At 43.7% G+C, this 27,997-nt stretch overlaps 1 protein-coding gene and 1 long non-coding RNA gene across 6 annotated transcripts in view; one reads left to right on the forward strand and one right to left on the reverse strand.

Annotated features, from left to right (window-relative positions):
• LOC138472977 (uncharacterized) overlaps positions 1-20,029 on the reverse strand; it is a 152,593-nt gene extending 132,564 nt beyond the window's left edge. For 2 of the 3 annotated variants that reach the window (XR_011268706.1, XR_011268704.1), the window contains exons 1-3: positions 19,899-20,029; positions 6,642-6,748; positions 6,454-6,542 (exon numbers count right to left, since the gene is read on the reverse strand). This is a non-coding gene — a long non-coding RNA (uncharacterized lncRNA). The remainder of the gene's footprint in view (positions 1-6,453; positions 6,543-6,641; positions 6,749-19,898) is intronic. The other variant, XR_011268705.1, reaches the window with a different exon arrangement.
• The window catches only part of CFAP46 (cilia and flagella associated protein 46), a 2,698,259-nt gene that overhangs the window by 2,448,854 nt on the left and 221,408 nt on the right, over positions 1-27,997 (forward strand). Inside the window, exon 58 of one of the 3 annotated variants that reach the window (XM_069611407.1) lies at positions 2,933-2,989. The exons of the other annotated variants lie outside the window; for them this stretch is intronic. Within the exon in view, the coding sequence (XP_069467508.1) occupies positions 2,933-2,989 (57 nt within the window). The remainder of the gene's footprint in view (positions 1-2,932; positions 2,990-27,997) is intronic. 3 annotated transcript variants of the gene reach the window in all.

Consider the following 27,997-nt stretch of genomic DNA (forward strand, 5'->3'; position numbering starts at 1 on the left):
CCAGCCGATAGCTAGCTTGGAGTTCACAGATTAAGTTTCAGTCTGTCACCAATTTTTAAACTCGGCTGAGGAATATGTTACCATAGACCTTTGAAAGGCTATCCAGCATGCTGATTGGCTTGCAATTCTTGGGAGATTTTCAGTCGACCTTTTTTAAACATGGAGTCTATTTCAGCTGACTACCCACTAGAAGGAACAACATTAGTGTGTTACAATTTGTTAAAGAGCTAACACAATAGTGAGATCCAAATCTCAGGATCTGCTTTGAAAAGTTCAATAGGGATGTAGTCATGGCCCAGGGCCTTTCCTGCTTTTTGGGAGTTTAATGCATTTTCAGCCTCTCGTTGCATTTGTGGTATAGGTACGAATGTAGGAATATGACCAGTGCAATTGGCCCCTGAGGGAGAATACAGGGTGCTAAAGTGTCGGAGCCACACCTCCTCTGTAATTACTGATTCGATTTCAGGATTTGTGATAGGGTTATTAGAGAGCATATTAGAGATGGCATGCCAAAAATTGTGTTTGTCATTGTCTGATGAGGCGTGTTCTAATAGCGCCCAGTTTTTACGTTCAGACTTTTTTTCTGCTACTAGCATCTTATAGGTTGCTGGGGCCAGATATAAGGAGTTTTGATTATGTGGGGATTTAATTGCAACAAATGAGATGTTTTTGCGACTCTGCTTTCACTGTCGTACCAAGAGTTTTGGCAAATGACATTTCCATTTATTTGTTTAGCAGTTTTCATCACCAGGGAGGCAATTCCATCAACAATGGATTGGTACATGGTTTCCAAAGCCGGTGCATTGAACCACCCCTGTATGTAGTTTTACTCAAATTTTGGTGTGATGGCTGAAAAAGTGAGTGCAGGAGATTTGTGATAGTGGACCCAGTTAATCTGCCTAGTGTTATTGGACAAATTGATATATGATTGACAGATGTATTTATGCAGGGATTGCCCAGTAAATTGGTATATAATCCAAGTGTGTCAAATTGACATCCAGGTTTTGTCGGGTTATGTGGACCAAGCCAATATCGGAAACAGAGCTGGGCTTTGTTTTGCTCAATGTTCACTCCAACACTGGGAATGAACACGGTTAACATTTTGCTGCTCATTATTTCTAATTTCTCGAATTCCAAAATCGGTCAGATAACCCTGCGTGTATGTATGCAAAGAGACCACGGAACTGTCAAGCACATTTCTTAGGGTCCCTCTTAAAAGGCTGTGGCTATTGTGTCCACAGCTGCTGGCCCAAGGGCTAGTCCCCATGATGCCCAAGTGTCGCATATCATGTAGCACGAGTGGTGATTCCCGTCCCCCTAAGTTGCCCCTATGCTGGCAGCTAGGCTTGGGCAGAAGACATGGTCACAGGCGCCAATTGACAACTGTATCATATTAGCTAACTTTCATAATGTCCATGGACTGCTGAAGGAACATAAAAGAAGCTGCTATAAAGAGATTCATGTGTGCACTCCACCTGCTACTTAATTTCTGAAAGGAGGTTTCTTGCTTAACATCTTCTAGCGTGTTAAAGGCTGTGCACAGCAGAAAGTGTATGTGTTTTTCTACCATATGGCTGTCAGTGATCCAGTTAAGCACCACATGAGTCAGAAGGCCCACCCAGGTAGAAACCATAGATATCAAATTCCAGGCACAGAGCATACTGTGAAAGTGAGACAGTTTGAAAAAATTGGGAGGATTCACATAGCAGATAGCCAGGAGGCATTAGAGGTAAGGACCCATGGACAAGGTTATCGTGCCAGTTATATTTTGTTCTCAGTAGAAAGTTCTCTCAGCTAAGAGCTGGTCTCAGAATGGGTCTGCAAAAGTATTTCTCCTTCCTTTATTCAGCTTTGTGGCAGCTCCGACTCAGTTCTTTTGAGAGTTCTGAAATTGTGCAGGGCAGTCACTGGTGAAGAGGTATCCATGGTGATAGAGCTTTCATGAATTGTTTCCGCAAGTTGCTTCAGCAGTTCTCATGTGCTTGCAAAGATTATTTTTTCGAGAAATCTGCAAATAACTATTGTTCAGTATTTCTTCTGAATGTTGATTTTTTTTATGTTCAGGTCACGATATAGCTTTTAATAAGAGCACCTACAGAAGCATTATTTCAACCAGGAATCAGTTCCACCTCTCAGCTTCCAGACTTGGAAAAAGAGAGTTTGTATTAATCAAGAAATGGTCTGTAAAGAGCGGGCCGTATGCAGAAATCTGGCCTGTAGAAGTGTGTCCATGATATGGAATCACACATCAGCTAAAGGTGGCTGATAAACCTACCTGCCAGTGTCATGGAGCACAAACCACCAGGTTGAAGCTGGCAGGAACAGCAGCACTGAACCGGATGTCTTCTGTAGACCACCAGGCCGGTGGGAGGGAGAGGGTCTAAAGCTGTTTATCATGTACAGGGAGGGTAGTGCGGACTATTCTGAGCTGGCAGTGCTACTGTCATCTGAAAACTCCTTTTTCCAAACTCTTAATCAAGCAGCAGTTTCTACCACAGAGTTTGGAAGGGGTGAGGCCAAGCCGAGGAGAAGCATATTGATGCAGATGTTCTGTCAGTTTTCTGGTGGCAGCTCCACCTCTAAATTGTGGGGAGCTTGAAAATACTAATTTCTACCTTAACATTGACTACACTTGAAGATGTTTAATTTCATGCAGTCACCAAACCCATTATTTTACATTATTTAAAAACCCATACAGCAGTTCAGCATCAGTGCATAGTTCTTGGGGAAGAGATGAGATGAAACACAATGTAAAAAACGTGGGTATCTCTGAGCAAGCAATGTTTTTTTAAAGAACTTTATTTTTAGGAACAATGATGGATAATTGTGTGCAAACTGAATGTAAGAATTGTCACTGTTAACATTGATGATTGTCACATAATCTTAATGAAGTGCAAATATTCACAGATCATGTTGTAATTTAATTTTTCAGGAGACAAGAAAATACACGAAGGAAAGGCAGGTGTAGGTAAAAAAGAAGAAAGGAAGGGCAAGTAATCCTGAATGTTTAACGGTCAAAACTTTGGCTAAGTGTGTTGTGAGAGTTTCTTTACAGTAATACATCATATCTGAAATGATGAACCGTTAAAGGGATTTGTTGTCACTAGCAGTAAGGTTGCTCTAATAATTATTTACATTATTTAACTGGAAAGTTTAATATTGCCTACTTTTGTAAGCCAAAAGTGATACTTGTTTCATTTGCTAAAGTTGGCAAAACTAATGAACACTAGACAGAATGCAATGGTAATATGTTGACCATGGCTGTCAATATAGCAGCGAATAGTGGAGTCTCTCAATGGAAGAGGAAACAGCAAATAATGATCTGGTAACAATTTGCCCCAGAAAATTATGCAGAGTCATTGGGTTTAAAAAGTATGCCTTTTCTACTGCTCAAAGCCAACCAGTTTAATGTAACGAATGTACAGAATCCTTAAGGTACCGAAGCAGGGGGCAGTGCTAGAAAAACACATTGCCGAAAATATACTTCAGAATATCTTGAAAAATGTTGATTTAATTTGTGGCTTTGGTGACTCGTCTGTGTGATGCTGTACTTGATTCTATGTGATATAATCGCTGGAAATAACATTGAGGGTGACTCATCACTAACCACCCTTCCCAACATATTTTAGGACTAGTGCTATTGTATAAACTAACTTCAATCCTAGAACATTTGGGGCAAGTGTTGGATTGTGCCTTTAAAAGAAATATTGAGTTGCCCTCAATGTTATTTCCAGCGATTATTTCACTGGATACCCAGTAACCTGGCTGGATGGCAGTATGCTTTAGCACATACTCACTTTTTAATATATTTCTTCCCACCCACATATTCCTCTGCTTAGATATGTCTTTTCAAGGCTTTTGGAAACGTTTTCTGCCGCCAGGGGTTGTAACCAATCCTGCCAATTGACACATTCCAAGACCCTTAGGGAGAATGTCGCAACATCTTCACTTATTTACACAAGGATAGAAAGAGAAATCCTTCAAACTCCCTGTGAATGGAGCCCAGAAAAACCATGGTTTCTGAACAAGTGGAGGAATGTTCTTCAAGCCACAGAGATACCTCAGAGTAATCATCACCAATGCTGAAGTTACCTTTCCTCACTAAATCCTTAACCCCGGAGGATTGATGTGCTTTGCGGTACCAGATGCTTGACATCTTCATCAAGGCCCTGGCACTGGCAGCTATGGCCCTGGGGCCGGTAGTAGAAGCAAGGCCCCCTGTGCTTAGGGAAGGCTGTACAGTCACCTCTCTGGACCACAACTGCATGCCAACTTGCTTGGTTCTGGCTCTACCAGTGGAAACGGACCCACCCCAACATTGCTCCACCTTCATGTGTCATAGTTTGTTTGTAAGCTACACCCACCTCGGCACAATCGGCACCGGGGCCTCTATGGAATATGCCCTCCTTCCAAGGGGCAGTGTTCCCTTGAAAATGACTGAAATCTTTGATGAGGCTGTGGATGCCATCCCTTGTGGCCTAGATCCTCTTTGCTCCAGTGAGGCAGAGAAAATTCCTGAGGAATTCTATGGTGAGTGGCAGGATATGCTGGATTTGTCTGTGGGCCTAAAGGAGGTAGCTTGACTATATCAGTGGATCTGGATTTTGTTCCAACACCAATCTTGGGAAAACCTCACTGCTCTTTCCAGAGGACCATTGCTAAGGTTGGGGAGACTCCTATGGTTTTCCGTCTCCACTAAGGCAAAGGTCAAGTATGATCTGAAGGACATTTTAGACAATAGTCCTCCACATTTACTGTTCAATACCGTGGTTGTTGCCCCTGTTTTGGCTGCCTTTGGGGATCCAGTTCTTGTGGCAGACCGTCATCTTGCCAAGAAGCACTGTCCTCATGAAGAGTTTGGTGGTAATTCAGCTGTAAATCTGCTGAATTATTGCCAAACTCTTTAATCGTTACTGCCACTTGGTCCCGTAGGTTTCCCCCTGGAGAACAAGTGGTGGAAGGATGGTGTTAATCCCCGTTCTTGAAGTTCATAGGACTCTGTGTGTATTTTGACTAAATTACTGTGAGCATATTTCGCTAATATTTGCCTTATAGTGTCAGATTTACCTCCAGCATGATGCTGGAGGCAATCCTCCACTTCAAGGTCTAACCTGTAATTCGGCGATGCAGTAAAAACAGAGGTAATTCCTTTACCACCAAACAAAAAAGTCGGAGTAACTCTACCAGCAGTTTTTTTCCTGCACTGCCAAACTTGTAATGATTGTCTGGCTCGCTTGGAACTGCAAGTTTGGCCCACACACTCCTCAGTGGGGAGCTTGGTGGTTCAGGCTGCGACCGCAGGTTTGAAGTCGACTTCCCAACTTCTTTCCCCTTACAGGGAAAGCATGAAGCTGGATGCCATAGGGTGCAAGGTCTTTGCATCATGCAGCCTTGTCTTAACAGCTGTCAGTGCTTCCTGCACTCTGGCTCCATATTTATATGCACTGTGGAGTGTGATCTTTGAGGCAGCAGAGAACTGTCCAACCAACAAGATGAAGACAGGTTTCAACTCTCTGGTGACGGACGGCAGGCTAGCCAATAACCAGATCTTCCGCCTTGATTTAATAAGGCTAACTGTGTGGCAAGTGTGAGGGGCACTTGGTCAGTTCCAATCCTGGATTAGGACTTTGGGGTTTTCTCCTGAGGTCTAGACCAAGCTTCAGGACATATTGTTCAATGGGATCCACCTCCTTCTTATGAAGGCTAATGAGTCACTCCAGAAATTCCAAGCCTCCAGGGCCACAGTCAAGTCCTTGGGTCTAACCGTTTGCCAGCCATCTACCTCGCTTTGGGTGGTTCTTTTCAGCCCCTACCCTCTTTAGTCCACCATGGCAAGAGTCAGGTGGCCGCAGAAAATATTGGGCAAGGATCCTCTTTTTTGTTAACGGGGGGCGTGACTCAAGAGGGTGATTAAGTAACAGAACAAAGGGACAGAGAGTCAAGGCTACCCCTCTCTTTGATGCACAGGAGGTGCAAAAAGACCTGCAGAAGGCTAGGAATTATTGCGAACTAGCCATTTGATCACACAAACAAAGTGGGAATAATGCTGATAAAACAAATTGTATTCATATTGATGAAGCATACCAAAAACACAAATATTCATCATTCACTGGACGTGAAACATACAATTCTGTACACAGTGTGGTTAGTAGCACAATGGGTGATATTTCATGTACTGTCAAACATTAGCAGTACATTTCTACTGTCGACACAAAATAGGTGTTTCTGTTTCAGATGCAGTTTCGCATCAAGTTCTCTGAGTGGCACAAAATATTCAATGCTCCGAACTGTCTTCAGGACACTGTGGGATGCCGTTAGCAAGAGACTCGTAGAATGAGATGTGTCTATTCATCTAAAACAATGAAAATCGAGAATGAAATGTTTAAAAAGAGGTGTGTGATCAAAAAAACCTATTATATAGGGTCGATAGATGGGCTGTAGGTTAGCACCTACCTACTGAGGTTGGGTGGCGTCTTGAGATGGGATTACTGAACTGCTGTCTCATGTACAGGCAACATTTTCCTTAAGGGCTCTAGTGGTTGCTATAGAGAAAACAAAGGCTGTAATTAGGCCTGTTTATAAAATGAGTAGTCTGGTTTGGTTAGTATCCATTAAGATTGTCTTGGACAAATGAGAGGTACCTTGTTATCAGTTAGGTGACGCGTGTTAATGATGCCTGATGTCGCCGCAAACACGTGGAGTTAAACCAGTCGGGGCACTTGAAGGCACTGGTACTTCAAAAGTAGTGCTGAAAACAAAGCAGAACAACAATAGTCAGAGTAATGTTAGCTACTGCAGAGTGCATACAGCTATGTGCAGTGGGTTCTATTCAGCCTAATGGTATAATTCAGTAAAAAGGCAGGTGAATTCAGGGGTGATTGTGCCGACAGGTCGAGCGCTGAAGGACGTTTAATAGTTCTACAGTCATAAAAATAGGATTATGAGGCAGGCACACCATATAGTCAGAAATGACTTGATGACTAAATGAAGAGACAGCAGTGATGGTGCCGCTGTGCGGTCAAATGCGAGTTCAGAATGCTAAGTATAAAGTACAAAAAATGACATCCAGAGACTGTTCATTGGATGCGCTGTGTTGCCTAGCAACAAATACTGCGTTGCTGCGTTAGTAATCGTGGAATCGAAGTACCATGCAAATTCTGTGTGTGGCTACAATCATAAGATTATGAGGCAATCACACCATATAGTAAAAAGTGACTTGCCGACTAAATGAAGAGGCAGCGTTGATAGTGCAGAGGTGCAGTCAAATGCGAGTTCGGATTACTAAATATAAAGCACAAGTAAGGACAGCCAGAAACTGTTTGTTGGACGCGCTGTGTTGCCTAGCAACAACTGCTGCGTCGCGGCATTAGTCATTGTGGAATCGGAGTGCCATGCGGATTCCGTGGGTGGCTAGGCAGGTTAAGTATGTTAGTAAAGTTGGTCGGGGGACCGGGTAAACAAATTGTGCAGAATCGGATTGGTCACTGTCACAGGGAGAGCTAAGGGTCAGATGGCCTCTGGCAAACAGTTGCAACACAAACCCCCTGCCAAGAGAGAGGCTGCAGACCCCAGGCAGGAGGATTTGCCACCTCCACTGTCCTCATGATAGCTCCCAGTTCAAAGTTGCTTTTAATTGGACTACACCGTTTAATGCCTGTGGGAGTGAGGTTGTCCCTATTCATCGTGGATTTGCAACACACCATCTCAGATGCTTGGGCCTTGCAGGTCATCTCTCATTGTTATTGCCCTTTTCTCCAACACCCACCTGACCACTCTCCTTCCCCTCCGGTTTCTCTCCTGCTGGAAGAGATCCATCAAATTCGGACAAAGTATGCCATAGAGCCGGTGCCCTCGTGAGAACAAGGGTAGATCTGGTACTCCCTTTACTGTCTGGTTTAGAAGATAGACAGTGGCCTGCGTCCCACCACAGACCTTCAGCTCTTGAAGCAAAACAAAAGAGGTATTGGCTGGAAGATTTTGAATCAATTAACCTCTGGCATTGCTCTGGGCAACCCTCCAGACCATTGTTCTTCGCATGCCAAACCATTACAAAAGGGTAAAGACCATATGCAAATCAGGTTTGGTCTCACCTCAAAAGGGGTAGTCCAGCCCAAACTGCTTCATCACATCCCTTCTACACGAGACCACAAGCATCCCCAAACATGTATTAGTCTTGTTGGACCTTATCACTGACGAGTAGCTTGGATCTCTAAGCCCAGCAGGCACGGGACCCACGTGCAGAGGTGACCTGGCCTAGCAGTTTGGGCTGGGCTGGGGTGATACCATTGGTGGCAGCACCTGACTGATTTACATATGGCTGGACCCCTTTTGCAATGGCACAGATGGGCTAAAAACACTGTGTTGTGTAAGGTTGCCCAGAGCAATGCCAGTAGTTCAGATTTATCCAAAACCTTCCACCCATTATCTTTTTTGGGTGTAGTTTGTTTCCCTTCAGCTCTTGAACTTGTAGATACACAAGGAGAAAATTAAGGTTGTCCTTTCTGGCCAGAATCTGAAGGTCCTCGAACTGCAGGACTGGCTCGTGTCTCTAAACCTTCAGGATGCCTGCTTCCATGTTCAGATCTGTTTCAACAGGAAGTTCCTCATGATTGTTCTGATCATCATTATTATTTTATAATAATTTGATACTTGTATAGTGCTTTTATCTAAAGAATAAAATCTGGTCCCTTCCTCTGCCTCTCTGAGATTACTTGGCCTCATGGCCTCTTGCATTCCAGTGGTACTAGTGGCATGTTTTCCTATACAATTGCTCTAGTGCCTGCTTCGATGTCAGTGGTGTCAATTTCTTGGTCACATATCAGACTTCTTGCAAGTCTCAGACATTGTATCTCAGGAGCTGCTGCAGGGCCGATGACACAACATCCTGAGAGGGGAGTTCTTTGAAGAATCCTGGCCTTAAATGATGGCAGGGAGCTCACTTGCACGATTTTATTGGGATCAGCCTTTGGTCTCTGCTGACTGAAGCTCGGGAGCACATTTGTTTGCTAGAGCTATGAGCTACTAAACAGGCCATGATTTCCTTCCTCCTATGAGGCAAGTGTGTGATATTTTTAATGGACAACTCAGTGGTCATGCACAAATTCAACAAACAGGGTGGCTCCCTCTGTGCAGGGAAGTAATGTGACTTGGTTCTAGGCTCTGGAGAACATGTCTTGGTCAGCAGCTAATCTTGCCAGGGCAGATAATATTGGAGCAGATGCTCCGAGCAGAAAACCCTTGGTCTCCCAATAGTGGAGCTTTGCCAGCAGGTTCTGAAGGAGATCTTTACCTTTTGGGGTACTCCTCCAGTGTGAACAGGAAGTTGCAGGTGTAGTTCTGGGGAATGCATTTATTGTCAAATGGAACATTGATCTCCACTATATGTTCACACAGTTCCCTGTCAGTCCACTAGTTCTCAGGAGACTGCAGAAGTTCAGAGTCATGATGATCCTGATCACTCTGGACTGGACCTTAGGGATGTGGTACATAGAGCTTTGGACAAGTTCATCTTCACTCCCGCTCTGCGAGGGTGTACTTGCGGTAACATTGGGGGGACTGGCTCCTCCATCGAAATCTCAGCAGCCTGAACCTTCAAGCTTGGGGACTGAGAGGCTGAAGTATTAGAAGTGGGACCTGTTGGATAGCGACCTGAATGCACTCCTTTCCACTAGGAGGCCTGCCACTAAGTCTACCCATGTCTGCAGAAGACAAATGTGTTTGGCTTGGTGTTAGGGGACGGGTCTGGGCTCTGATATTTCTTACCTCCTTTGCTGGATTCCCTGCTTTCCTGTGTCTGCAAGGGACTACAGGTTAGCACCTGGCCACAATTCTGGTCCTTAAAGGAATAGTGCAGGCAAGTCGTTATAAGCATACAGTGATCGATCATAAAAATGGTTCCTCTGCATCTTACCTTAGTTTTCTTCACTTTTACACATGCGAAAAACAATGTGTTAGGCGCAGCCATCTTGTGCTAATCTTATCCGTGGATCGATCGGCCTAAGTTCAAGTGCGCTCGTGGCAATAAATCAAAACACCCGCTCCTGAAGTTAACATCACTTGTACCAACGATCTGCTTCACCTATTTTCATTACGTTTGTGGCCAGCGTAGCCCAACGTGCCACATCATCACCCACGCACGCTGAAACACAGACATCCTCACACAGAGCGTACCTTCTCTGTCTTGGCCTAAATAGCATTTGCGTATAGAATATTTCAATAATACATCAACAATAGTCTGCAATGTTGCAAGTGCTTTTATTTCTCAAAGAATGTTAACAAGAAATTATGAACTCCGGGAAACAAATTATTTTTTTAAATTCTGCAGGTAAGTTAGAGCTGACGACCATCGCATGACTCTCGAGGTACGCAGATTACGATGAACGCTCAATGTTTTGTCCTCTTGTGTCCTTGTCTTGCCATATGGCACAACAGCAAAACAATTCAATGCTAAGTGTGGGTGAAGACATTTCTTTTTTTCACTTTCAAAGCCTCCAGATGTGCAGAGGTTGCAATTGGGAGAGGAGCAGAAGGAAATAACATCACAGACTGCCCCAGCCTTCGCACAGTGGCACTCCTTGTAAGACCTCCTAAAGATTATACCATTGCCAGGAATTGGAGTATTTGAAGTGCCTGAATTTTTACAATTGCCTGGATCTGCAGTAGGTGTAAATAGCAGTGGTGCCGGCCAGGTTGCATGGAACATCCTTCTAAAAATCTCCTAACGAATGCTTGCATCTGTGAGATGGCGATCACTGCAAACCAAACAGTCATTAATACTTAAAAATGGACTGCATTATTCATATTGAGTCGAATATCAGGTGAACACTCAGGACGAAGGAAAGCACAACTATTCACAGATGCTATCCTCATATACAAAAGAAGAATGTGCATTCCTGGATGATGCAATCACACGGCCGGAATCACCTGATTACCAATGGTGTAACTCATGCAACCAATCAACAGAGGTTTTCCATACTCTTCTCTGAGCTGAAGAGAATCAATTGAACCAATTAAATTCAGTTGCACAGTGTTAATCAATGGTAGCGAGACTAACACATCATATATCTGAACTTAAAACATTGATTGTGCTTCAAAAGAAATTGATCGATGTTGTAACAAACACATTGAAGGTCATAACTCATTGTGGTGAAGGAGAGAAAGAGGGAATAGAGTTGTCTAACATACAACTAAATTTGCAACAAGTGAGTCACAAAATAACTCCACATTTTGACAAAAACAAATGTAGACAAACTTCATTTGAAACTTCCATGCAAAAAATACCAGCTATCAGGAAACCGTCTGAGCTTTGTTATCAAGACCAATTTAGGTCAAACTCATCTGGGTTGGAAGCTTCACTCTCAATAGAGAGTGAGACACATAGTGAGCACTGGTCAAAACATTCCCCTATTGTCTCTCCATCGAGTCTCGCCACGCTTCAAGCTAAAGTCTGTTCTATCAGTTATATTAAATCAGTTCACTAAATTGTTTGAAAACATGAACAACACTGTCAAAGATCAGGCAACCCTCGTAGCCATGATAAATACAACATTAATATGTTTAGAAGCGTTTACATCGGAAGTACAAAAGCGACTGTATAAAGAAGCTGAAATATCACCGTAATGGCAAGGAAGACTGATATGACCAGAGTGGAAACACATTATAAAAATATTATGATGGCTGCTACTCTAAAATCTATAAAATGGCTGAGGAATGCACATTCTGCAGAATTAAAGCCAGGGAATGATATTGTTTGCAATATCGAACCAGTTGTCTGTTACAGTCAAGGGCTTCCATTGAAGGACAAAAATCATAATGAAAGTACATCTCAGACACATGTGCTGCTTCTCTGTGTTTGGCAATTCAACAAGGTAGAGCTCCTGAGGGAGAGCACAGTGGGACAGTGGCAGATGATGTCATCTTGGGATCTGATATATCCGACAACAGTCTACAAGAAGTGGCACTCACAGTGGTCAATTCCTCAATCGCAATTGAAGAGCAGTGTTCTGATTTGACAGATACCAACTCTGGCTGTCTTGTGAAGAGAGTGATACAACCTGATCTAAAACGAGGACCACTAGGAAAGAAGAAAGTATTTTCAATATTTGATATTTGGAAAAAAAGAAAAACCGCTACAGAGAAATGTGGTGACCAACTTCCAAAAAAGCCTAAAAACCAACAAGTCAAAAATAAAATGAAATCAATTGGATCACAAGTCTTTCTAAGGAACATGTCTACACTGCCTATAGTGGCCAAAGTTCCTACCGTATTGAAAATGGCTGTAAAACAGGAGAGACAAAGACCTCCATCAAAAAGCAGCTGTGATTGCAGCTTCAGATGAAAAATCGATGACCAGAGATCAATTATTATTACTAGATCTATCAACCTACTCTGATAATGATCCACAGTCACAAGGAAAGCCGTGCTAATTTGGCAACATCAGCTCCGACCGTAATGACTGCTGAGGGTCAGCAAATCAGAATAATTAAACCACATGTTATAGCAACTCCTTCAAGAGAAATTATCTCCCAAAAATTGCTTGGAACAGAGGAATTTACCTTTCAAACCTTAGAGCAAATAAGAGAAGCTCTGAGGCAAAAATTCAACCAATTTACAACTCAAAACTCTCATACTCTGCAGGAGGACCCTCTTAGACATAAATCTCAGATGCAGGATCCTGACCAGCAATTGCATTCAAAATGCGTAACTGTCGTAATTGAGAGACTATTGACCTCTAAAGATAAATTAATCCTAAATCGGTCAAATCTGATAAAACTTCTACATTATAGCTCATATCTATGACAAATAACGTCTGATGACATTCCATTTGTTCAATTTATCAATGAAAATTGTTTAGATTGGATAATACTGCATTTGACCTGTAGATTGATTCAGACAATTTTATTAAAAGTGGCGGCTGACTTATTACTGTACAGATTTGATATCAGTACTGAATCACATCTTCAACAGAACCCGATTAACATACCTAGACACACACTTAAAGACAAAATGTTGTCATCTCACTCTGAGTCGATAAGGGATAAAAAAAAGATCATTCCATTGACTTCTAATAAGCCTTCTAACACGGTGAACAAGGCTTCTCTCCAACTGGTGAAGTTCTTGGAACCAAGAATTCAAGTGACTTTTGAATTGCAAAATGACAAATCAAGAAGGGTGACTAATGGGCCAGCATGCGATCCAGTCCTATCTCAACAACAAGACTTGTAGTGGATAGCTGCATCACTAGCCCCCACATGTGCACAATAACGGTCAAGAGATCAGAATCTTGCACTGTTACAAATGGGGTGTTGGAACTCCTGAGGATTTATCCATCTATTCAATGATGATGATTTAAAATTAAGAACACATGATATCTTGTGTTGTCAAGAAACCTGGCTCTGGAAAAAAAACATTTGCAGATATTGATACTCGAGTGGGAAGACTCCATGGGCCTGATTCACAGAAGCCTTTTACAATGGTGCAATCCCATTGGAAAATGCTCTGCGAAACAGGCCCCATATATCATCACAAGAAGCCATTAATCATATTCAATCACTACTGGAATACCTTTAAAATAGAGGATAACATTTTCTTAAAAACTCTACTTTCACTGATTGATGAAATGTACACGCAATTCAACCATCTAGATATAATCAAATGCGGAGACCTTAATATCAAGTGTCTTGACAATGAAGGAAATGTGATTGAGAAGTCCACTTTATAGGTAAGAGCACCACATTGGTGCCAAGAAAGAATAATCGGGACCTTTTCAAACTAAAACGGGATGACCAAGGGAGATATCCCAGGGAAATCCATGTGGTGTCGAGGAAATTAGAGAGCATATCTTGATGATTATTATGTATCGAGAAACATGAAAAAACAAATTATTGAAATGCAAGTAATACCTACTATGACCAGCGACCATAATCTGCTAACGATTACTTGGAAACAGCACCAAATGCGTAATGAAGTCATATCTCAACAATCGATGTAAATATCATTTGGTGGGAACAAGCTTAGAATTAATCCTATGGATGTACTCACTTACAAATGATTTGCACAAGCAACTACTCACCACTAACACAGCCCTGGACTACTCTAGCATCCTAATGGCTTTCAGAGTGAATTCCAAGAAAGCCCATAAAGAGTCTTATATGAGAGCACACTTATGGGACACAAATCTTAGTCAAGCAAAGAAATTGACGGCTGATATTCGACAAATTGACAAATTGAGAAGTTGGTGAAATGAAGGAGACAACAATATAAGAATTGGTTTATTGCCACAAGAGCACTAAGTTCACAGCATGTTGCGCAGAAATACTAAGAAATATTGTTAAAAGCTCTTGTTACTTGTGGCCTGTATTAAAAACATACAATCCATATCTCTTTCTAACGCTGTCTCAGAAGAGATATAGCAAACTCACTTTACTGCACTATTCGCGATTGTGATTGCAGATAAATGTGTGAACATAGAGCCCTCAAGCAAGCCGTGGAACATTGAAATCCACAGGATTGTCATCTTAATGCTGATTAAGAAATGTAGTTCCTCTCGAGCACCTGGCCTGGATGGGCTAACAAATGAGATCCTGAAAAAGATATTGAAGCATTGACAGATTGTTGTATAATACTATTCACTGAAATCCTGGTGGGCAGAAAGTCCCTGCTTCCTGGAAAACTGCTTCAATAATTCCCATATTTCAAAAAGGAGACGGAGAAGATCTGGGGAATTATCGTCCGATGGCCTTGCTCGATGTTCTGGGTAAAATTTTTGGTGCATTTTTATTGCGAGATCTGAACACATGGGCAAGGGACTCTGGTCGCGTAGATGCCCGACAATCAGGTTTTGTTGCCAGAGTCGGTACGAATCTGAATCTCTTCCTGTTGACGCTGCTAAATTTTAAAGCCATTCGATCTAAGACCAACATTTACATGTATTTGTGGATTTGGGAGAAGCTTTTGACAGCGTCAACCGGGAGACACTATGGAAAAAAAGGACCTCTTGGGGATGTCCAGTTCACTTATTGGGAGCAATAAAAGTTCTTTACACATCTACATCGTTTCAAGTCAGGCTATATAGAGAAGGAACAATGTCAAGCAAAATCAATACTTTTAGAGGACTCAAACAATGCTTTCCATCAGCTGCTTTAATTATCCCAGGTTTGGGAGGATCGCATGAGTAAATTAAAATGTTGTCTTGGAACACTTGGGGTCATTCACATTTCACCTCAGAGGGGGTGTTGTTTCAATCAATAGTATCATTTGACATATTTATGTTTCAAGAGACTTGGATGCTGAAGGATTTTGTCCTAGATGGTTATAGAATTTACCAAAGTTAGACAACAAAGGGACAGATGGGAAGACCCTCAGGGGCGGGTGGGGTTTACTCGTGGGGATCTCGCATGCCTTGCAATCTGAGAGGGTAAACCCTTTAGAGGTGGGTGGTAATGCCTTGGCTATCGAAAACCTGCTTGTTGTTAGGAAACAAAGTGCACGCTTATTGGTGGTCTGCGTTGATGATCCCCCTGGAAATGATAAAACTGAAAGCATTTTTGATGATCTGGACAAACTGTTTGTGAAGCGGTGGATGATCCTGAGCAAGACATGATTTTACTGTGTGGAGACCTGAATGCAAAGTGTGGGGAATCAATACGAAAGTGCTTTCCAGTCACATCCCTAAAAGAAATAAAAATTGCTTTTGAAAACCCGGAATGTGAAAGGGGAAGAATGGGAGAAATTCTGGGTGGGATGGGAATTGGCATCCCTAAATGGGCAAGTTGGGAGTGATCTACCAGGACAACCTACCTGGTCCATAAATAATAAAGAAGGCGCCATCGACTACATATGTATGAATGGCCCCTTACTTGAACACGTAACATCTTTTTGCACTATACTCACAATGTACAGGGACCACCGACAATTGGAAACTTGCATAGAGAGGAATGGCAGGAATCAGACAGCACTTGGACCGGGGGATATTACACTTAATCAAGGAGTCAATAGAATTTGTTGGTCGGAAAGTAATATTAGAAGGGCAGGCAAATGCTTGTCTAAAATTATAGCTGAGGAATGTGATCTTTTGGGAAACCTGGACCCTGATGGCATAGAAACCTGGATTAAGGAAATTACCAACAAAGTGGGGACAATTGGGGGTAAGCCCAGGGCGGCATTAAGGGAGGGTAAAAGCAAAGCATTTGATAAGGAGATCCAAGTGGCCAAACAAACATTACGCGGACAAATCAGAATTGAAAAAAGATAATCTCTCCCCAAATCAGTTATTGCGATGAATATACAGGAAATTACAAACCGCTATCGCAATTGGCAAAAGCGCAGTAAAGCGCAGGGTCTGAATAAAAACTTTTATTACTGCATGTCATGTTGACACGCAACCCGAAAACAATGTGGCGGACCCTGGCGCTTGCTAAAGAGTCGCAGAATGGTAAGCGTGCGATAAATCCTATCCCAGAAGCTACATGGCACACGTTTATTGAAGCCAAAATGCGTAAGAACTGTAAAGGGGATGAAAGGAAAACAGGTGACATAGGTGGTTGGCCCTTGCACTTTAACCGTGAATGTATCATGGATATAATAAAAAATTCAAGGGCTCCTGGAACAAATGGGCTGGCGGTGGTCGTTATGAAATCAGACCCAGTAAGATGGGCAACTTTCCTTTGTAATATGTATGAGAAAGTATGTCTCCTCAAAATGATCCCACGATCTTGCTCTAGCTCTATATTGATTCCAGTCCACAAAGCCGGGGATAGGTTAAATCAGGAAAATTACTGGATTCTTTCATTACTGGACACTACCGTTAAAGTCTTCTCTGCATGTGTTTTAAAACACTTTTAAAACACTTGTAAGCATGGGTAGATGATAAGAATCTCCTCCTCCCACTTCAAACTGGCTTCCAGTGTGGGTGAAGTACTAACCAAAATCTCTGTGTGGTGGTCCGCTTAATAAACCAGGCTAATAAGAATGGAAACCCTGCCCTATACTTAGCGTTTGTGGATTTTAAATCGGCACTCTGCCTGTGCCTCTAAATCCACGTTCAACTTGGTGAACAGAGAACACCTCTGGGACAAAATGTATTAGTGGGGGTGTCCTGGATGGCTACTCGAAATCATTAAAGCATTACATAAGAACACAACCGCTAGAATCCGATTGGGCAACGGAAACTCCTTGTTGGAGGAAATGGGCATTGATAGGGGGGGTGAAACAGGGATGTCTGTTGGCCCCCCTACTTTTCAATTTATACCTGATAGATTTGATCTGATGTTTACAATCATTGGCCATCTGGTCTCCAAAGATTGCTAAAGACCATGTCACTGCAATCCTGTATGCAGATGATTTGGTGCTTTTGAGTCATACGGTCCAGGGTATAAAAGCTCTCTTGGAATCTCTTGTCAACTATGCAAAGGAAAATGCGCTTGCAATAAACCTAACCAAGCCTAAGATACTGCTGGTTGCTCCAAAAAGAAAGTAGATAGGGTTTGTATTGAGCTTAGTATAGGGCAGATTGATTATGTCCCTTACTACAAGTACCTAGGTTTAAACCTAATGGAGAACGGTAGGTATGAAAACATTATAAAAGTTAAGATCGCAAAGGCGCAACAACTTACCTACATGATAAGACGATTCTCCAGGGATAACGCAGGGTTTTCATTAAGTGGGACGCTTATGCTCTACAAATAGTGGTTTTGTCCCACTATTCTGTATGGCTTAGATGGCCTGGAATTAAATATGTGGGAATTGTTAAAACGGATTGAGGGCTTTTTCTGGCGCAAGATGTTAGATTTACCTCAGAGTACGCCAATTGAATACCTACGTCTGGAGTTACGGGTAATATCGCTCAATGCACAGGTGCTAAATTGCAGAAGAGAACTTTATCTATGATCTCAGAGCATGAATTTGGAGTCCTCGATGGCTTATGTAGCAGGGTATGACCGGGGTGAGGGGAGGGGGGGGGGTGAACACGAAAAAAATTATAAATTCTTGGATTCAATAAATGATCTCTTCACCAAAATAAACTGGTGGCCAGATTTGGCCCATGGAACCAGTTATGTAAAACTGAAAAAAGTGTTATCTAGAAAAATAGAGCAATGGGACTGGACCTGTACATATACTCACCTGGAAACTTTGCATGGGTATGTTCAAGTGTCCAGGGTGACCCACTGTTTTGTGCGACCACAGTCATACCTGCTGATTTGACCTGATCCCGGAGTTAGACGACTTTGACTCCTAACAAGGATCAATAGGTTTCACATCTGTACAATCATGGGGGTTCAACTGAAACTTAGTCAGGAGAATTGATTCTGTAGGATATGTAAAAACCCTAGTTATATAGAAACAACTAGGCATATTTTCACTGAATGCCCTAGATTAGGCCCGCTATATGTGATAAGGCTAGGCCACTTGGTTCATAGCTATGAATCAATTCTGATCGAATATCTCTGGATCCACTGCCGTAACACAAAATTGACATCAATGCACATTTCCTTACATCAAATTTGGTTGAGTATTAACTTTGAGTAGAAGAAGTATGGAACTATACAAGTAATTGATTGAAATACCGCCCTTGTAAATGGGATGAATGTCTGTGTATTTGTATTTATTTTATGGAGCATTGCTGTTTCTTATTTCTTTTCTGGAGATATGAATTCAAAATGTGTATTTAGGCATAACCTAGTGCCTGACATTAGGGTACATTGTAGATGAATTGAAATATACAATGTATGTGAGGCACGGGTATGATGTTATTGTCGCGCTCTGCCCAATAGAACTAAGTGATGTTTAAAATGTTATACTTTCTAGAAGTGCTAGAATAAATAACCAACACATTAAGTTGTATATATACATTCAATTTATACAGTATAATATTGTGCTTGTTGATCAGCCGACACGTGCTTCGACAAAGAGTCGTTTTCAAGGCTGATATCAGAATGCAAAGTAACAAATGTTTTGACATTATATCACGAAACATGTCATGGTTGAATTACATTAAAAAAGAAAAAAAAAGAAACAGTGTCAAAATTGAAATTGAGAAAATTAGACATGAGTTATTTACATACCAAAATTTCATCACGGAGTACATAGGAGGTAGGGAGATGCCCAGAAGAGGGCAGAGAAAAGTTGTTTTATGTTTAGAAATATTGTGTAATGGAAACATAATCAATAAATATCAATAATTTGCGGTATTGGGTTTGTGTGTAGAGCGAACTGAAGTGACAACAAGACTTGACGCACCGCCTGAATGTAAGGTTAGATTATTGTGATAGAAATGAATTGCAAGAATGGGGTGTGTTGTTATGCTAAACACCCGTGGTTGACTCACTGTGCCCATTGCTGAAACGAATAATAAGCTATATTCAAAATTCGGAGTTGCTTACATTTTATCTGTTGCATTCCAAGAGAGGGACATGCTGCAAAGCTAAGCACCCGTGGTGACTAATAGGATGTGTGGATGAATAGTGCCTTTCAATACCCGTTATCATACAGAAGTGATGTTCTGTGTTCTGAAAGGAAACTCACCTATCTTGTTCTTGGCGCGTGCACTAACATGGTCGCACACTTTTCTCAATTATATGTTGGTGCATTTCTGATAGAAAACGTGGGAAAAGTTACTCGGGATCTAGTGTTAAGTAATAGTATAGTCTTGTTTGAGTAACGTTTGAACTTAAAAAAGCTTGTACTCGCTCTAGACGGCATTTTGTTGTGTACGCAACTTGCGTTAGTTAAGCAACGTTATGATGGCTTGACGTTATTAACAGCTAACTGCTAGCCCATCGGGTACAAGTAATAGCAGCGAACCTGGCAATGAAAATGTTATTATAATCTTGACTATCTGCAAAATGGTGTATCTTTATTGTATGCGTGTGCTCAAGGAATACTTACGTGACGCCACTCACCTGTTTAAAAGGGCTCTATCCCTGAACGATACTTGATGTTGTTAACTGCAAAAGCGGGTGCTCAAATCCTCCTTATGGAGCTGCCTCTGCTATGTGCATGAGTTTATCATTGGTATTCATGTTGACCGCTGTCGCGCATGTGCATTGCATTGTTGGTCACTGCTCTAACGCGCATGCCCTGCAGCAATACACGCTACCATCTGGCACATGCGTGTTTAGTGACTCTTTGGACAGTATACTAATTTAAATATAAGACACCTCGCAAATAGTGGTGCACACAAAGCAAATTAGGCGAATTGTTGTAGATTCAAAATATATTATTGGAATTTAAAATGTGTTTTGATAAGTTTTGAGAGACTGTTTGTTGTCACTTTAGTCGCCGCTTGATCACACCCTTAAATGAAAGAAATGGAAAATTCCAATATACAGATTTGTAATCACTACTACGTTGAACTGATCTTTTTGTGTTATTGTGAAACAAAAGCAGCCTGTTCTGAACCATATTATAGTCTACTACTGATTTGCCAAGCCAGACAATGTGATAAAGTTTCGTGGTTATGCTTTTAACATAGCTGTCTTTGATAGAACACTTGCCACTCGGCGCTCACTTAATTAGAAATACTCTTTTTGTGATTAACTCAGTCAAACACTATAATACACGATGGTAAATTCAAAGTTAACTTGAAATATAGCAGTATATGTTGAATGATTGCCACAAAGTCCAGACTATAATACTCATTTGGTGAAGTTACAGACCAGACACTGTAATGTAAATGCAGAGGTGGTTTGAGAATTCTAAGTTGCTTATAAAAATTGTAACATTCTACAGAAAAACATGCATCTCGTCACAATTGAGACCATCTTTAGTACAACGGAAAAAACAAATGCATTTAGCTTCCATTTGTCTCAATTGGAGAACTATATCGCCACCCCTCTTCCACTTAGTTATTTTCTGCAAACCAATGAAGTGAATGTCCTCTTTATTACTGGTTTGATGCTTAGTTTACCAATTTATAGCTAGGGGGAGCTTTGGGTCCTGGCTGCCCAAACTGGCCATATGCTCTCGTATTCTGACTCTCAATTGTCTTATGGTGGAGCCTATGTAAATGTTGTCACAAACACATCTTAGCGCATATACCACATAGTTGGTACACAGTTGATAAAGTCTCTTATCAAAATTTCACGACCATTACCATCTACAAATTTGGTAGTGTTAGTATGTGCAAATCTGCACATAGTACAGTTGCCACATTTGTAGAAGCCCTTAGTTGGGGGTTAACCATGTGGTGATGCTTTTTGTGTTTTCACTGAGTTGTAAAAATGAAGGACAGATTCTGTCTCGAATTGTGGCAGATAGATCTGTTTAAATTTGTACACAAGCTTAAGTTGAAAAAATACTTTGCAACAAAACTTACAACCTACTCGGCAGCACCTCCCCAGAATCCTATTAGTGAATACACTATGAAACACATTGATGACACACTCACATTGTTGTCACTTAACACAACAAATACCTATGATGAATCATCCCTTTGCAAAGATTTAGGGGTGCAAGATAGAATGTTGAAACTACAAGAGATCAAACCCTAGAATGCCTAGTATCTACCGGCCTTTGACTTTCTCAGGTTGCTCGGTCTCATAGCATCCTGCATTTTTCTGGTGCCAGAGGCCAGATTGAGAATGAGATCTCTTCAATAGGCTTTCAGGACTCAATGGTCCCAATTCTCAGGGGAAATGTCAGATCTTTTACAAGTTCCGACCAGAGTGGCACAGCATCTACAATGGTGGACTTGCAGACAGCACATCCTCTGAGGGGAATTTTTGTTGGCACCCATGGCCGGAGATAACAGTAGTGATGGATGCCTCCCTTACGGGATGGGGGGCTCACACCAACGAGTTGACGATCAGCGGTCGTTGGTCTCCATCGGAGTCCAAACTACATATCAACCTATTGGAACTGAGGGCAATCAGACTAGCACTGATGGCCTTCCTGCCAGCTCTACGGGGAAAGAATGTCCTAATAATGACGGACAACACAGTTGCCATGTACTACCTCAACAAGAGAGGAGGTGTAGGGTCACTACCACTGTGCAGAGAGGCAATGCAGCTCTGGTTCTGGGCAATACAAGAAGGGATCTCACTATCTGCCAGTCACCTAGCAGGAGAGCAAAATATAGCGGTGGATGCTCTGAGCAGGCAGAGCACAGTCTCCCACGAGTGGGAGTTAGCTCAGGAAGTCCTTCTAGAGATCTTCACCCTTTGGGGAACCCCTCAAGTGGATCTGTTCGCGACCAGTGTCAACAGGAAGTGCAAACTGTATTGCTCAAGGGAATTTCCCCCGAGAGGAGCTCTAGGAGGCGCATCCAGTCCCAGTGATCCCTCAAGTAATCAGGAGGTTGAGGAAGTTCGGGAAAACCATGATCCTAATTTCCCCGGATTGGGCCAGGAGAACGTGGTACCCGGACCTTCTAGACATGTCCATCTGCCCTCCAGTACGTCTTCCAAAAAGAGAGGATCTTCTCTCGCAAGAGGGAGGTCCTGTTCTCCATCCAGAGGTCAACATACTCAACCTTCACGCATGGCTTCCGAGAGGTTGAGATACAAGGATTGGGACCTTCCGGATGGCGTTATGGAGATCTTGCTTTCGGCCAGAAGGCCAGCAACAAAATCTTTGTACCAGTGTCGTTGGAACAAATTCAGTAACTGGTGCAGGGATAAGAATGTGGACCCTTTTCAATGTGATATTCTAATGGTATTATCTTTTCTGTTACATTTGGCTAAGCTGGGGCCCCAGATTAGTACGATAAAAGGATACGTAGAGGCGCTATCTATTTTCAAGCGCTCGTCAGAAGAAAAATCTTACTTTAAGATACCTATACAATTTCTAAAAGGTTTAAACAATGTTTTTCCACCAATACCTTTTCAAGTTCATGTGTGGGATTTAAAATTGGTACTGACATTTCTGACATGTGCACCCTTTGAGCCTTTACATTCTAGCCCATTAAGGCTTCTTACTCTGAAAACTATACTTCTAATTGCTTTGACATCAGCCCACAGAGTAAGTGAGTTGCAGGCACTTTCTAGTGGTCCTCCTCACACCATCTTTCATAAAGATAAAGTTGTCCTTAGAGTCGAGCCTTCTTTTCTGCCAAAAATCGTTTCAGACTATCACCTGTCACAGAAAATAATTCTACCTACTTTCTACCCTCCTCCTCACACAATTAAGGAAGAGGAAAGACTACATAGGCTAGATCCTAGAAGGGCTCTTAGCTTTTATATCTCATGATTGTCAAAAATACGTCAGTATGACCAACTGTTTGTGGGATATACTGGTCGTAAATTAGGACTACCTGTAACTAAACAAACATTATCAAGATGGATAATCTTAGCCATAACAGAGTGTTATAGGCTAGCTGGGAAAGATCCCCCTGAGGGTTTAAGAACTCATTCAACTAGAGGCATGGCAACTTCAACAGCACTTAAAAGGGGTGTTCCTGTACAAGATATTTGTTAAGCAGCCACATGGTCATCCATGCATACTTTCATAAAACATTATGCTTTGGACCCAACTACCTCTCAAGGAGGTCCATTTGCCAAATCTGTGCTACATTCAGTACATGACTAAAAAGATATCTGTACCCCCGCCTCAAATAGAAAACTGCTTTGGGAGTCCATCTAAGATGAGGAATACGTGGACAGACACAATCTATTCGAAGAACAAGTTACTTACCAACTGTAACGTTATTTCGATTGGATGTTCCTCCCACGTATTCCTCATCGACCCTCCCAACCTACCCCACAGTACAGTTTACATTGATTTCTTTTGAGGCTTGGGTCAAAAGAGGCACGCCTTTCACCATAGTCATGGGCTCTGGTACACGAAAAAACAGAACTGAAGCCAACGGGTGCGCTCGAGGCCTTTATACAACTGATGACGTCAGTGCTCGACAGAGGCCGCCGAGGGACATCGACGTTGTCCCCTCGAGTGGAGCGCCCTCTGCTGGAGAGAGGAAACATTTTCTGAGGCGAAACTGAAGGTAAGGATATATATCTAAGATGAGGAATACGTGGGAGGAACATCCAATCGAAAGAACATTACAGTTGGTAAGTAACTTGTTCTTCTGCTTGCTCTGAAACAGGCTTACCTCGCCCCCTGCCTGAGACAGACTTTGAGAGGGAGTTGTGAAGAGGCATTTCTTTCCCCGCATGGGCTGGATTTCCAGATCCTATGCAGGGAAATAAATCCTGTGATGCCACTTGACATCTCCCTAATGTCTTTAATATGACTGTACATGAGACGGTGCAGGGGTTCTTGCCCAGGCCCATGTGCAGCCGTATGAAAGACACAGGGAAGTGGGTACACCCACAGTCTTTCCATTTGCAAATAATCTTTATATTTTTAGGTTCTTGCCATTTGCAATATGAAATGCAAATAAAAAAGAGCAGCGTTTATGGGTTTAATTGGTTGGAACCCAGGAGGTTATGTAAATTAGGGTATCTCACCACACCTCTCATGAAAACCCATTGAAAACCAAGCAAACAAGCCCTTTGATCCTTCAAGATCTTTCCAGTAGAGGCTCTCATGGAAGACCTAACCAAACTCCATCTCATATTGGCTGATCTACTGCTGACAAACAAGGACTGCAACTCTGTTCTCCAAGACCTCAGCCCCACCCTCACAAACAACATCAACTGCCAAGGCCCTAGTGAAACGGTGCACCCTCAAGTCTAAGGCTTCTGCACTCTGGTACACCCAAGAGCTCAACCTTAACAAACAAACCATCAAAAAAACAAGAAAAGATTTGGCAAAAATCCTGCAGCGCATTCAACCTCACCCTGCTCAAGGAACTCTGTGCTATACACAGACGATTGATCAACACTTCCAAGGGCATCTACTACCGGAACACCGTAGCCAAGGCCAACAAAGAAAGCAGAGCCCTCTTCAAAGCCTTCAAGCACTGCATCAACCACCTACCCGACCCACCCATGACACGTTTCACCAAAAGAAATCCACTGCTATCATCTCTTTCTTCGTCAACAAGATCAACATGATCTGCCAACACATAGACACCAATGACTCAACTGATAGCAAACTACACACGCCATCTTGCAAAACCACAATACCGGACAACTTTCAAGGCACTAACAATGAAAACCTTCCTGCCACCTTAGCATTCCTCAAGGCCACAACGTATGCAGACTACATCCTCCCTGCCTCCGTACTCATGACCCTTCAGACTGAAGTACTCCTCCTTACTTGACAATCATTAACAGCTCCCTAACTCGGGGCAATTTCCCCTCGACCCTCAAGACCAGACAAATCCTCACGCTTCTTAGAAAACCAATATGGGACCCTGGCGATATCAGCAACTACTGCCCCATTACCCACCTTCCCTTTGCAGGTAAGATCCTTGAGAAAGAGGCCACCAGGGGACGCTCGGGCAATGGAAGCCTGAATGCTGTGCTCCTGCTAGGCCGGGCCGTTAAGGGACTTAGAGACCCCCCCATGCGAACAGAGAGCGGGAACGACGGGGTGATCGTCCACGGCACGCCCAGACGAAAGACTGAAGTCCGAGGGCCCCGCAAGCCAGAAAACGGGTCTCCTAACATTCCATGGATTGGTGAAGGTGAGCCCACGTGGATCTCCGGGTGCGGCAAACCCGGACAAGAAACAGGGAGAGAGAAGCCATGGTGCAGCAGAGAAACGGTGGTAGGATCTGTTAGTGACCTGCCCGGAGCCAGGCGCCCCAGCGACCCCCCCCTCCACTGAGGACACGGGAGGGGCGCCTACGTGGAGGCCGCAGACCTGGACCCCGGAGCGGGCACCCGAGCGGGAGGAAAGGAGGCGACGATCGCTTTGGGGGTGTGAGGCATAGAGCGCCCCCGAGCATTGGTCGGGCTCTCCCCCCCAACAGACCAAAGCAGTTTCCTGGGGAAGCATCTCCTGGGGATCAGTGATGGAGGAAAGTGTAGCCTGCAGGAGAACAGCGGGCCCCAGTCAATTATAGACCGATCCCGGAACGGATGTCTCACCGAAAAACATACAGTGACCGGGAGTGTGTGCCCGCCTAATGTGAGAAAGCGGTGGAGGCATGGGCAGACTGCCGAAGAGGTGAGGAGTGCCAGGGGGATGGAGGAAGATGGCTGAGTGTGCTCTAGGAGATCCGGACAGGAGGGGACAGGGAGCGCACTGCTGCTGGGAGAAGCGGGGCACAGAGGAGGATGACGCTGGTGAGGCAGCAGGCTGCGCCCCCTCCACCGTTACAGCCACAGAGGGAGATCCCTGGGTCAGTTGAGCATTCTGGGGCCGGGGAGTGAACACCATCCCCCATTCTGAAGCACCCCTGACCTGTGGGCGGCTCATCCCCCACCTGATCGCAGCTTACACAACGGAACAAGAACTAATGCGCATGTTCGGCCCGGGCAGCCAGGCAGAGAGGGTCTCACTGTACCCGGTCAGCTCGCGTAATAGCAGCTGAGAGCGGCCCATGTCGCAAGGTTCGTTCACAGTGCGACCCGCTGAGGAGAGGGTGGCACAGTGGAACCAGCGCACTAGGGCGCCCAGGAGACAACATCACAAGGCTGTGTCAGGGACACTTCCAGGGAGCCCTCAAGAACAGTGCAACCGGTCTAGGTGGGGAGACCCTTAGGATCCGGACCCTCCTGGGTGGTGGCCCCTGGTGTCATGACCCTTACCCCGGCCCTCACTGCCAAGTCAGCCTTCCAGTTAGGGCCAAGTCAAAGGCCTTAAAACCTCACCCAAGACTCTCTTGGAGTCAGTCCAACATTAGAATGGGACTATTTACTTGGGACTATTTAACTTGGGGGGGTTCAGCCAGCATGGAGGCACACACATAGCTCAGTTACAAGGAACTGAGCTATGCGGTCTAGTCTTTTGGGTGTGGCAAGCCTGGGACTACTTTACCTAGACTACTTTGGGTGTGGCAGGTCTGGGACTATTTACCTGGACTACTTTACCTGAAACTATTTAAACCGCACCCAAACAGCAGAACATGCTTCGCGTTATTCTGCTGTGGGCAGCGTAACGCTCACCGTGTCCAGTTCTTTGATGCCAGTTTACCTGAAACCAAGGACCTGCAGAAAGAGAAAGAACACTACGAAATTTACCTGGAACAGTATCCTGTCTTCAATCCATCGCCGACTTCAGTTCCACTCACCTGAAGGTACAAACTCCATCATCCGGCACCTCATGCATCCTGGAATACCATAACCTGGAAAGAGGAGAAAGAAAGACAGCATTAGTAAGCGTTTACTCACGTTTCCTCCCGATCGAAGAAAGCCACAACATTCTTACCTGGTTGGTCATCTCTTGGTCAGTATCATTGCTGGAACATTACGGCGCTCGGTGAGGAACATCGCGACCTGCAAGGAGAGAAAAGACACAGGTTAGCAATATAAAAGGCGAAACAGCGCTGCGTATCGCGCATTACTTACCGGACAGCATTGCGCACACCGCGCTTTCGCCTACCGGCCCATGCTCATCTTCAAACTGCATGACAACACCAAAATACCTTTCCATACCGCAAAAGAAAAGAAGCAAGACATTATTATTCGAACTAAGAGGAACATAAGAACTGCATATAAAGACTGTAAAGCAGCAAACCTACAGAGTCGCAGCAGGCCTGGATTCCCACAGGGGGGCTTGCACCAGTGAAGTAACTTGGTCGCTGCTCCCCCCCACAACTACGTGCCCCTGCCACGAGGAGCAGGACGAAGAATCAACCTGTTACAATATTAAGGTGAGGAGAAGGCCCAAGGGGGGGGGGGGGAGGAGTTGAGGCCAAGGGAGGTGGGAAAACATAAAGACAATCTGGTATTGAATCCAGCTCTCCTATACTGCAGACCCATCTTTAACCAGAAGCCTTACCAAGGGACCGGGAGAGGGTTCGAGAGTGCAAGTCATCCAACCAGGGCTGGGTGGCGTCCCTGTGGATACCAGGTGAGCGTAACACCTGGGCCCATGCCCAGGGCGTGTGCCTGCCCAGGTGTGGCACAACAATATAGTCCCAAGCAGCAGCACGAGCCCCACAAATGCGAGGTTACCAGAGGGAGATACACCCTATCAGAGGAGTGAGGAG

Source organism: Ambystoma mexicanum, chromosome 8 (assembly GCF_040938575.1).
Source record: "Ambystoma mexicanum isolate Mex_15411 chromosome 8, UKY_AmexF1_1, whole genome shotgun sequence".
Lineage (NCBI taxonomy): Eukaryota > Metazoa > Chordata > Amphibia > Caudata > Ambystomatidae > Ambystoma > Ambystoma mexicanum.